General features: G+C 39.2%; 1 protein-coding gene across 1 annotated transcript in view; it reads right to left on the reverse strand.

Moving 5' to 3' along the window:
- The window catches only part of LOC149278703 (prickle-like protein 2), a 95,402-nt gene that overhangs the window by 15,143 nt on the left and 66,818 nt on the right, over positions 1–13,441 (reverse strand). Inside the window, exons 4-5 of the mRNA XM_089501838.1 lie at positions 4,689–4,802; positions 811–948 (exon numbers count right to left, since the gene is read on the reverse strand). Coding sequence (XP_089357964.1) covers positions 811–948; positions 4,689–4,802 — 252 coding nt within the window. The remainder of the gene's footprint in view (positions 1–810; positions 949–4,688; positions 4,803–13,441) is intronic.

Genomic DNA, 13,441 nt, shown 5'->3' on the forward strand with positions numbered 1-13,441 from the left:
GGCTCTGTATAAACGTATCTACGGCCATCCAAAGAGTTCTATTTCTCCATCTTGGCTCGTACCGGACAGATAACTCGAGTCCGACCCAGGTTTGATAACTCAGGACAAAACATTAACATAATCTAACAAGTAGATGCTCCAGTGACTTCTCCTTTGGGTTGTGGTGGAAGTCCTACCAACTCACCAACGACTTGACATCAATGGTCAGAAGGTCCAGACAACCAAGACTGTTATTTTGTTTTTGTAACTCAACAAATATGAACAATATCGGACAAAATCTGACAGCTGTTACCCTTTTATATTTTACTGAACTCAACAAGATTCAAAAGGAAAATATAAAGCGTTCGATTAAAAGAAATCTTGTCTTCATCTGGGAAACCAAAATAAAACCTATGTAAAAATGGACCAAGATGCCCTGCACTTTTTGGTCTATGACAAACCACGATTCATTTCGGGAGTTTATTAAAGTGCAGCCATTGTGAATTTGCTTGCCATGCAATACGAAGAGGAAATTGTGATTGTGTTATGAAATAAAGATTTGGCGTGGAGTTGGGAGAACGCGGTGTTTCAAGTTCTGCTCTTAAAAATGAAAAAAAATAGAGATATTGCCGGCCACTTAACTGACAAATAATGCAGATTTAAGCACTTCTTCCTTTTCATGACTATGTCTAGACGGTGGTGGTTTAAGAGTTTAATATCTTATCCCGGATGTGCCAATGAAATAGTCACTTATTTCCAGATTAAACCACCATCCAAGACTGGCTTTCGTTTCGGCTATAAAAATCAGATCGTTCAACATTCTAAAGTTACCTGTTCGCAAATTGCCCCCGTCATTGTCACTGGAAAAGGTCTGACGTTTCCTCTTCCCAAATTCTCCCGTTTTCTTTGGTTGCTGAAGAGCTTTAACTCTCTTTTTTCTTCTTCGTCTAATGAATTGCAGTAACGAACCTAAACAAAAGAAAGCTCCGGTTCATTAAAAAAAAAAAGCTAAACATTTAGTGTATCGAACTTTAATTTTAATCCCCTTTTTTTTTTAAAATAATACCCAGATCGATAAGGTCAAGGTGGTCTTGGCTCTTTGGTTGAGCGATAAACCCGTAGATATTGTCGTTCTTACAAAGTTAAGCCTCGTTAAAAAAAAGTCTTGCACTTGATGAAGGACCAGCCAAGCTTGAGTGTTGAGTCCAAGAGAATTTTTTTTTTAGGCTAGAATGTCTGGGCTCATCATTGATGAATTGGTGGTTTCAATGTATAGCGTGGCAAGTAGGGTCAGGTTGTCTATAAAGACAAGAACTTAGAACGGAAACCCAAGTCGTCCACCATCATGAGATGCACCAAAACGATGAACACTCAATATCCGTAGTTCACAGAGACATCACTATTCCAATTATTATTTTAATTGGACCTTAAATTGATATCATATAAAGGTCCTTCAACCCTTTTACCGCCAGAAAGTAACATCTTAAAACGTGATACATCAATGGTATATGACAAATAGCGATGCTGTCCAACTACAGGTCTGACGAAGCCCCTACAGGTTCAAGGTCAACACCAAAATCTTAAAGTTCTAATGCTGTGGTCCATAGCAGGGGTATGGAAGCTCTTGAGGTCCTACACCTTTATAAAGACACAGATATTTGAGAAACGTCGTTCTTTTGGGTTAAGTCGATTACCTAATAAAGTCTGTCCCCCGGGGAAAGTTGGAAAGGAATGATTTAGAGCATATTTTTGTTTTACGCCGGATAACATGAGCGGTCATCTCCGGCAAATTAACATTCATTGAAAGATCGGATGTTCATATCCCACATTGACACTTTATTTTATCATCTGTTTTTTTAAACCACGCATAACTGATAGAGTGAAACCGTTGGAGCGCAAGAAAAACATAGTTCCTTAACGCGTAATTACTCCAGGATTACTTTAAGTGGTCTTTCCTGATCGTCGTTTGCATGCAGTTGAGGCTAATGCGCTCCTTCCGCCATGAATCAAAATAAACGGGTTGCTTTGGGCCAATTACTGCCCCTTTTGAATCTGACAGCTTAATTGTAGAGCGGGAACTCTAGGATTATTAAAAGTCCATTTGATGAATTGGCCTGGGATATTAAAGTAAACCAGCTAATCAGGGTTTTAGTTTTTTTATACAACACTTCGTCATTTGTACCGTACCTAAAATAATTAAAAGTATAACGTTCGCACGCGTCAGCATATCGGCTTGAATAAAATATACAGAGTAGGGTGTGCGGCGCATTTGGAAAGGTCTGTATATGACTTGCGATTGAATATTCCAGAAGGCGGTTTTGCAACTGGGTCTGTTCCATAAGCCCAAGTTTAAGCTACCAGGTTCTGCCCAAACATATGGTAACTCGTCTTGGCAGCAGAAGCTTGGCAAATGTATTATTTAGTGAGCTGTTGACTGCGCTCGGTTCTGCCAGGACTCGGCTTAAGGCAGAAGGAGTTGAGCTTTAAATGGTTCATGAAGATCCCCGCTGAATTCGGCAGCTCATCGCGGAACGCTGCCATTTACCACAAACCTCACAACAGAGGCCACCATTAACACGAAGCCTACTACGGTGCCTCATAAAGCTACCTACAGACCTCATAGTCAACTCTTCAGCTATCCACAAAGAGGGGGTTGACGATGGAGGTTGGGACCTGCAGACCTGAGGTCCGTAGTTACAATGTATCATAAACTGTTACACAATGAACTCTGCCTTTTACCGTAGACTTGGGACACTAAACATGGCAAGATCTACGATCCAAAAGAACCCTGCCAAGGATCAATTTAAGAGAAGAAGATGAAGTGAATACCAAATAGCCTACATTTATCTAGCTGGACCAGAACACAACGCAACTCAAAGTCTAGGAAACTCCTGGCTGGAATCAGTTATTAATTATTAGAACATCTGAAGTCACGCCAAAAGTAGCGATTTATATTTAAGGTCAGTTCTGCAAAATACCCATTTGTTTTGTAATCATTAATATTACCTTTTAATGTCAGAATAAATTGGGTTACTGAAGTTAAAGAGGTTTGTCTTGATGATAAAATCTAAACCGTTTCGTTATTGAAACAATTTACTTATTACTCTGAAATAATCGACGCTCGCCCGCTCGCTTTGGCGGTTCTCGAAAATATTTTAGTTTATTTATTCATTTTAAAATTCACAAAAGAAAGATGCTTCTCATTCCCAATGCGATTTCTAATCGATTGAACTAGAATGATACGTATAATAATACAATTCAAACGCTGGCATTCTAAGCGTATGGCATGAATAAATGATTTATATCTCGTCTCAAAAAAGAATGCACTGCAAGAAAAAAAATTCCATTTGGAAGCGCGGCTGGAGATGGTTTTTTTCGATTCTTCTTTCATTCTTTTTTATGTCAGCCCAAGTTTTACAGGAAGCTCCATCAATTATTTACATTGTTCTTGGGTGGGAAAAATAAAAAGTTTTCAGTTAGCTTGTCCAAAAATATACTGTTCCGAGTCTTTTATTTTTTTTTATTTTTTTTAATTTCTATTTGCCAAGTAAGACCACGGAATTTATTTGTGTCCACGCTGGGGAATTTATTAGCGGCCATGGAATTTAGTCAACGGGAAAAAAAAACCACGATCTGCCCTCCCAGCGATTCTGTTACTAAAATATTCACAACTAGAAGCACCGAGAGGTCTAGGTTACGGCGAAAACTAGAATGTCAGCATGGGATGTGACACACGAGGTCCGTGTTGACAGTTACAAAGAGCCGCGAGACTCAATACGCGTAGAAGCGAGTTCTCCAGCCAACGCGAAGAGTCGGCGCGAATGTTCTGACGTCACTTATTTTAAGGTTTACAAATGTAAAGTTATTTTTCTTACCGATTTTTTTTTTTTTTTGCATTTAACTACTCGACGTATACGTCCGCTCTGTTGGAGATCTATTTATAGGAGGACATTTGACCTAAAAATTCTACACGTACAATGGAAAAAAAAAAAAACCCAAAGAGTTTATTTACTACGGTGCGAGCTTTGCATTTGTTACAAAAAAAACCAAAAATCAAACTATGTTACTTATGTTACACTCGTGGGCAACAGTTGCGGGTGCTATATGTGGTACAGCTTGGAGAATACTTAGTTAAGCTTTTAGATTGTAAGCTTGCGAGCCAAGCACTCTTTACCAAATGTATGGGCTCGTCCATCTAGCGTCCAGTTATTGGCCATTCCAATGGGGAAGCACAAAACTCTAGCGATTGACAAGCAGCTCCCATGAGCTCATAAACCAATTATTATTTTTAATTATTGATTTATATAGCACCACCGTATTCCGCAGCGCTGTACAGCGGTGAGTTGAGCTACTGTCGGGAGTGGGGAGTTGAATTGGTATCTAAAACATCGGATTTCTGCTCTCAGTTTCTAAGGTTTGATTGAATTTTTGTGCCCTGTACGTTTCCCCCACACTTCACAACACCTGAAAGCCATTCTTGTTCAGATAAATGCAATTTAAGAGATAACGTCCGGGATTCGCTGATCGGAGATGACCTTCCGCCGACACAGAGTATTTATTATGCCTGAGGAATGAGCTGCTGTTCAGCCATAAAGTTTGACCTCCTGTTTGCCTGGGAAGTTGAAGAACACAAGCAAGAAGGCAACAATGTAACCGGAATACTCCGCAGCGCGCAAGATACATATTTTAAATTCTCCTTAAGAACTCACTTCGTTGTCATGCGGTGGCAGCTGGTGCAGGAGCTGCTTTATCCTGGATTTTTCGCCGGGGCTATTGACATATGGGACTTTGTCATCAGGTAGACAGCTGTAGTACTGATGGACCTAACAAAAAATAAAGAGCCGTTAATGGAAATGTTCTCTTTGCAAGGTCTTTGAGCGAAGTGAGACCAAATAACCAACAGAGAAGCAAACGGGAAAAACGTACAAAACTAAAGAAAAGAAAAAAAAAAGATATTCCTTTTAATGCAAACACAGAACATTCGGCCTATTCCTGCAAAACCACAAGAATGACGAGACAGCAGGAGGGTCTTCCAGGCCGGTTCTACATCTGGAAAAGGGATTGTTTAAACTCAATGAAACGAGCCATAATAATTATAAGGATTGGAAGGCAACTTCACGGATTACGTATGTTTATGAAGTGTCGGCCGCGTATGAAGTGTCTTGGAGAACAAATATTTTCAGAGTAAAGGAATGAATTTAGTGGAGGTACAGAAATATACATTCTTCCGGATTCAATTTGGAGATTATAGTACAAGAGAGATTAACGTGACCAGATCCAATAAGTTATTCCTAAATATATTTCACTGAGGAGCTCCAAAATCTTACGTGATACGGCAGACAAACAAAACTTCTGGAGAAAGTTCTATATTCTAGTTTTTTTTCTCAAAATGTATGTACTTTTTGTTTAATCGCATTTGGACTCTTGAGGGCTGTCAGTAGGTGTCAAAGACATATTAGCTCTTTTCCTATTCCCAAAACTAGAGGTCAAGGTTCTAAACCATCAATACTTTAAATATGACTGTAGACCCCTTTGGGAGGCTCGAATATCAGTTTGGAATTCATAGAGAGAAATAACTTTTTGTAAAAAAAAAAAAAAAAATCAAAAAAAAAAAAATCAATCAGTACATAACAGATTCTCGGCCATGAGCTAATTTTTGTTTTCTGCGCAAAATAGTTATTTTTTTTTTTAAAGGAATTACTCAAGAATTGATTAGAAGAGCCTATTTAGAATTATTGTGCCATTTTCTCTAAAATTAAAGAAAAATATCGGTTCGTACAAAAAAAACAAAACCCTATACAGTGCGTCACGTACTAGCAAAGCAAAGCAGTTCACTAAATCTAAATTAGAAATGACAGTCATATCCTGGATGAATAAATGGGAAACAGAACGAAACCAGGCAAAAAAAGCAAGTGATTGATTATCGAGCTATTTAAACTATTAAGCGGAGAAATTATTTTAGTAGAAGAGAATTAGAAGGAAATAATGAGCAAGTAAAAGAACATTTAGAAATCTAGTGCAAAGTAATGTCCTCAACTGTTCTGAACAACACAAAATATTGCCCAAGTGACCCTCTCTTTTCCTCTGCACCTCTTTTCTCCACTGATGCCCCACTCTCCTTCATTGTGTCCTTCATTCTTCCCTGCTGCCCCTCTTTCCTCCCATGTGCCCTTCTTCCCTCACTGCTGCCCCTCTTTCCTCTCACGTGGCCCTCTTTTCTCTCCTGAACGCCTCTTTTCTAGAAGCTCAGAATGTTTGCTGGGTATGAGGGTATCACAGGGTTCTACAGCCCTAAAACCCCCAATAATGTGTACAGAAACAGCAGGCTTTTAAAATTAAATGGGGTAAATAAAACCCATTATTCTTCTAAATGCCACACCCAGTATATATAATATATGTAAAAGAGATATCAGAAAGTCCCCATAGAGCTTTGCCCCAGATACATCTCTTGAAACAAAATAACCCCTATTTGCCGAGTACTTTGTATGATTAGATACATTCCAGATGAATCTAATACAATACATTTTCTGGACTTGTAGTAGTAATAATAATAATAATAATAATAAATAATAATAAATAGATTATAAAATCTGAAAACTGTAATATGCTTTCTTTCAACTTAAAGAATTTGTCAGCATCTACCCCCCTAACATCTGTTCGTTCTCGAGTTTGGCAAGGAACATGTTGTGGATGCCTCCACCCACACTACACGTTGTGAGCTTTCTGTAACAATTTAAGGAAATCTGTTCAAATGCTTGTTCTTGATGTACGAACCAAGAGAGAGGAAAGTTACATGAAAATGTTCATCAGTGGCTGGTATATTCTAGCTTCAAGTCCATCTTATTAAATCACCCCGGGAGGCCTTGCGCAATACATTGGTTAGACGTATAGTCATTAGGGACTCTCTAAAGGCCAAACAAGAAGCAAACACATAAATAAACCATGGATTTGTTTGGCCTTTATCTGAAATCTCTCATTCTTGTAGGTGTCATTTTCCAACAGCACCTACAACAGTGAAAATTGTAATAATATCCTTAACACATAGAATGTTCTATGATACACTATGTGTGATGAGAGGATTACTAACAAACACATCTGTTAATCGAGATCTTCACTGAGAACAACACAGTAATTTCCACAGCGTGCCCAAAAAATTCCTTCTTTACTCCAAAATCTCCGGCCGTATAACTAATCCCGTCCTTATAACCCGTTATATCCTGTATATGCCTCATATTATATATTATATACTCTCCGGCCGTATAACTAATCCCGTCCTTATAACCCGTTATATCCTGTATATTCCTCATATTATATATTATATACTCTCCCCCCGTATAACTAATCCCGTCCTTATAACTCATTATATCCCTGTATATTCCTCATATTATATATTATATATTATATACTCTCCGGCCGTATAACTAATCCCGTCCTTATAACCCGTTATATCCCTGTATATTCCTCATATTATATATTATATACTCTCTGGCCGTATAACTAATCCTGTCCTTATAACCCGTTATATCCCTGTATATTCCTCATATAATATATTATATACTCTCCGGCCGTATAACTAATCCCGTCCTTATAACCCGTTATATCCTGTATACTCCTCATATTATATATTATATACTCTCCGGCCGTATAACTAATCCCGTCCTTATAACCCGTTATATCCTGTATATTCCTCATATTATATATTATATACTCCCCCCCCCGTATAACTAATCCCGTCCTTATAACCCGTTATATCCCTGTATATTCCTCATATTATATATTATATACTCTCCGGCCGTATAACTAATCCCGTCCTTATAACCCGTTATATCCTGTATATTCCTCATATTATATATTATATACTCTCCGGCCGTATAACTAATCCTGTCCTTATAACCCGTTATATCTGTATATTCCTCATATTATATATTATATACTCTCCGGCCGTATAACTAATCCCGTCCTTATAACCTGTTATATCCTGTATATTCCTCATATTATATATTATATACTCTCCGGCCGTATAACTAATCCCGTCCTTATAACCCGTTATATCCTGTATATTCCTCATATTATATATTATATACTCTCCGGCCGTATAACTAATCCCGTCCTTATAACCCGTTATATCCTGTATATTCCTCATATTATATATTATATACTCTCCGGCCGTATAACTAATCCCGTCCTTATAACCCGTTATATCCTGTATATTCCTCATATTATATATTATATACTCTCCGGCCGTATAACTAATCCCGTCCTTATAACCCGTTATATCCCTGTATATTCCTCATATTATATATTATATACTCTCTGGCCGTATAACTAATCCTGTCCTTATAACCCGTTATATCCCTGTATATTCCTCATATTATATATTATATACTCTCCGGCCGTATAACTAATCCTGTCCTTATAACCCGTTATATCTGTATATTCCTCATATTATATATTATATACTCTCCGGCCGTATAACTAATCCCGTCCTTATAACCCGTTATATCTGTATATTCCTCATATTATATATTATATACTCTCTGGCCGTATAACTAATCCCCGTCCTTATAACCCGTTATACCCTGTATATTCCTCATATTATATATTATATACTCTCTAGCCACTTAAAGAAGACTTTCTACAAGTCTAAATGGACGACCTCTTGTTTTTTGCAGTCCTATTAATGAACAGGACAGGCGGGTATTGTTCCCGTAATATGATTGTATAATGACATCATACTACATCTTGGCCAAGACACAACCCATTGTCTAAAAAGACTCCATGTTAAGTCTACAGAGCCTTAAAATATTATATCTTATCAAATTATAAAACTGTGTATTTAACTAAGTTGTCCAGACAATAGTTTGGTAAAGGGCCAAATAACGCCGTTGGGTTATTTAAGTCAAGTTATGAGTACATCGTACACTAAGGAACAATCTAAAGTATTCTGGAAGAGCACAAAAACCCAACCAATAACCTCATTTCCGGAGTATTTCACATACATGCTCGGCATTTATACAAATTAAAAGATTACAAATATCTTAGGAAATTGGCTTTGAACAGCTCTGCCTTTAAGAAGCTATCGATGTTCTCACAAAGATCTTAATGCCCCGAGTACTTTTCAATGCCTGAGGCTATTTTTAATTTTTATCTCAGGTCCTTTGAAGGCGGGTAGAAAGTAGAAGCCATTTTTATCGAGCTGGAAGCTCTCTGGGGCCGAGCTGAAGATTCTAAAGCCAAATATGACATCACAAATGCGTAAAGAAATGATTAAACACGGCAGGATACCAACCGTTACTGTCCCAAGATACATCGTTCCCAAAATATAAGTCACGAGTCACCAATGGAGAAATGTTTGACGTCATTTGGACGTCTTTGTAAGACCCTCGTTCTGTGAGTCCACGGAGATTATTACAGATATTATGATGTATGGTGAGGATGGAGAGTTGGGTGGAAAAAGGTAAAAATGCATCAAAGACTTTAATTATTGACTTTAATCATTATACTTTTCTTAAACAACCCATCAGGATGACAATCGCCACCGCTGTTCAATCTGATTTGACAAGTACTTTTTTTGGTATAAATGATCCTTACTCAATGTCGAGTGGAGGGTGACAATATTAAGATGTATACCTCCCACAATTTTCAAACCAGCCAAAGAGGGGGACTTTTATAACTGGGGGTGTGGTTAGAGGTGGGACAGGGGCGGGCCTTTACTAAATTTTTATGTTATAAACTATTTTTCTGCTGTTTCTATACAGATTATTGGGGCTTTTAGGACTGTAGAACCTTCTGATACCCTCATACCCAGCAAACAGGAGACACATGTGAGGGCGACAACGATCAGAGACTCAAGAGTTCTCTCCCCTCTGTCTCAAAAAGAGTTAACAGGCATCTTATTATAATGCCCCATTTAGTTCACCCACCCCTGTGCATTTTATTTGACGCTGGAAACCCCGTATCTCACAGATTAACTTTTAATGGGAGACTCAGCTGCAGTAATGGCAGAATAATAGCGATATAATGGCTAAACCACTGCAAGCGCTCCTGCGATAGAAACACTTTTACAGCTGACTGGTTATACAGCTCGGAAACGCCAGTTCTATTTTTAATGTGCCGTGCCCCGTTCCTTTATATAGCCCTACCTAGAACATCCCCGTCTTCGTTTTAAAGAAACATTATCGGCTAAAAATAAAACCTGCATGGATACATTACATACATTCTACACGACTGCACATAAAAAGTAACGGTTTACATATATTCCTTTTTAAGTAATTGTTTTTAAATATCCTGGAGTGTGATCTTTGGGGTTTGTTACCCTATACAGCACTGGGGGTTATATTACTGTATACAGCGCTGGGGGTTATATTACTGTATACAGCGCTGGAGGTTATATTACTGTATACAGCACTGGAGGTTATATTACTGTATACAGCGCTGGGGGTTATATTACTGTATACAGTGCTGGGGGGTTATATTACTGTATACAGCACTGAGGGTTATATTACTGTATACAGCACTGAGGGTTATATTACTGTATACAGCACTGGGGGTTATATTACTGTATACAGCGCTGAGGGTTATATTACTGTATACAGCGCTGAGGGTTATATTACTGTATACAGAGCTGGGGGGGTTATATTACTGTATACAGTGCTGGGGGGTGATATTACTGTATACAGCGCGGGGGGATTATATTACTGTATACAGCGCTGAGGGTTATATTACTGTATACAGCACTGGGGGGTTATATTACTGTATACAGTGCTGGGGGTTATATTACTGTATACAGCGCTGGGGGGTTATATTACTGTATACAGCGCTGGGGGTTATATTACTGTATACAGCACTGGGGGGTTATATTACTGTATACAGCGCTGGGGGTTATATTACTGTATACAGCGCTGGGGGTTATATTACTGTATACAGTGCTGGGGGGTTATATTACTGTATACAGCGCTGGGGGTTATATTACTGTATACAGCGCTGGGGTTATATTACTGTATACAGTGCTGGGGGGTTATATTACTGTATACAGCGCTGGGGGGTTATATTACTGTATACAGTGCTTGGGGGTTATATTACTGTATACAGCACTGAGGGTTATATTACTGTATACAGCGCTGGGGGTTATATTACTGTATACAGCGCTGGGGGTTATATTACTGTATACAGCACTTGGGGTTATTACTGTATACAGCGCTGGGGGTTATATTACTGTATACAGCACTGGGGGGTTATATTACTGTATACAGCGCTGGGGGTTATATTACTGTATACAGCGCTGGGGGTTATATTACTGTATACAGTGCTGGGGGGTTATATTACTGTATACAGCGCTGGGGGTTATATTACTGTATACAGCGCTGGGGTTATATTACTGTATACAGTGCTGGGGGGTTATATTACTGTATACAGCTCTGGGGGGTTATATTACTGTATACAGTGCTGGGGGGTTATATTACTGTATACAGCGCTGGGGGTTATATTACTGTATACAGCGCTGGGGTTATATTACTGTATACAGCGCTGGGGGTTATATTACTGTATACAGTGCTGGGGGGTTATATTACTGTATACAGCGCTGGGGGTTATATTACTGTATACAGCGCTGGGGTTATATTACTGTATACAGCGCTGGGGGTTATATTACTGTATACAGTGCTGGGGGGTTATATTACTGTATACAGCGCTGGGGGGTTATATTACTGTATACAGCGCTGGGGGGTTATATTACTGTATACAGCGCTGGGGGGTATATTACTGTATACAGCGCTGGGGGGTATATTACTGTATACAGCGCTGGGGGTTATATTACTGTATACAGCTCTGGGGGTTATATTACTGCATACAGCGCTGGGGGTTATATTACTGTATACAGTGCTGGGGGTTATATTACTGTATACAGCGCTGGGGGTTATATTACTGTATACAGTGCTGGGGGTTATATTACTGTATACAGCGCTGGGGGTTATATTACTGTATACAGTGCTGGGGGTTATATTACTGTATACAGCGCTGGGGGGTTATATTACTGCATACAGCGCTGGGGGTTATATTACTGTATACAGCTCTGGGGGTTATATTACTGTATACAGCGCTGGGGGGTTATATTACTGTATACAGCGCTGGGGGTTATATTACTGTATACAGCGCTGGGGGGTATATTACTGTATACAGCACTGAGGGTTATATTACTGTATACAGCACTGAGGGTTATATTACTGTATACAGCGCTGAGGGTTATATTACTGTATACAGCACTGGGGGATTATATTACTGTATACAGCGCTGGGGGGTTATATTACTGTATACAGCGCTGGGGGTTATATTACTGTATACAGCGCTGGGGGGTTATATTACTGTATACAGCACTGAGGGTTATATTACTGTATACAGCGCTGAGGGTTATATTACAGTATACAGCGCTGGGGTGGGGTTATATTACTGTATACAGCGCTGGGGGTTATATTACTGTATACAGCGCTGGGGGGTTATATTACTGTATACAGCACTGAGGGTTATATTACTGTATACAGCACTGAGGGTTATATTACTGTATACAGCGCTGGGGTTATATTACTGTATACAGCGCTGGGGGTTATATTACTGTATACAGCACTGAGGGTTATATTACTGTATACAGCACTGAGGGTTATATTACTGTATACAGCGCTGGGGTTATATTACTGTATACAGCGCTGAGGGTTATATTACTGTATACAGCGCTGAGGGTTATATTACTGTATACAGAGCTGGGGGGGTTATATTACTGTATACAGTGCTGGGGGGTGATATTACTGTATACAGCGCGGGGGGATTATATTACTGTATACAGCGCTGAGGGTTATATTACTGTATACAGTGCTGGGGGGTTATATTACTGTATACAGCACTGGGGGGTTATATTACTGTATACAGTGCTGGGGGTTATATTACTGTATACAGCGCTGGGGGTTATATTACTGTATACAGCGCTTGGGGGTTATATTACTGTATACAGCACTGAGGGTTATATTACTGTATACAGCGCTGGGGGTTATATTACTGTATACAGCGCTGGGGGTTATATTACTGTATACAGCACTGGGGGGTTATATTACTGTATACAGCGCTGGGGGTTATATTACTGTATACAGCACTGGGGGGTTATATTACTGTATACAGCGCTGGGGGTTATATTACTGTATACAGCGCTGGGGGTTATATTACTGTATACAGTGCTGGGGGGTTATATTACTGTATACAGCGCTGGGGGTTATATTACTGTATACAGCGCTGGGGTTATATTACTGTATACAGTGCTGGGGGGTTATATTACTGTATACAGTGCTGGGGGGTTATATTACTGTATACAGCGCTGGGGGGATTATATTACTGTATACAGCGCTGGGGGGATTATATTACTGTATACAGCGCTGGGGGGATTATATTACTGTATACAGCGCTGGGGGTTATATTACTG

Source organism: Sceloporus occidentalis, unplaced genomic scaffold (genome assembly GCF_023333645.1).
Source record: "Sceloporus occidentalis isolate IW3139 unplaced genomic scaffold, rSceOcc1.0.p SCAF_183, whole genome shotgun sequence".
Classification (NCBI taxonomy): Eukaryota; Metazoa; Chordata; class Lepidosauria; order Squamata; family Phrynosomatidae; genus Sceloporus; species Sceloporus occidentalis.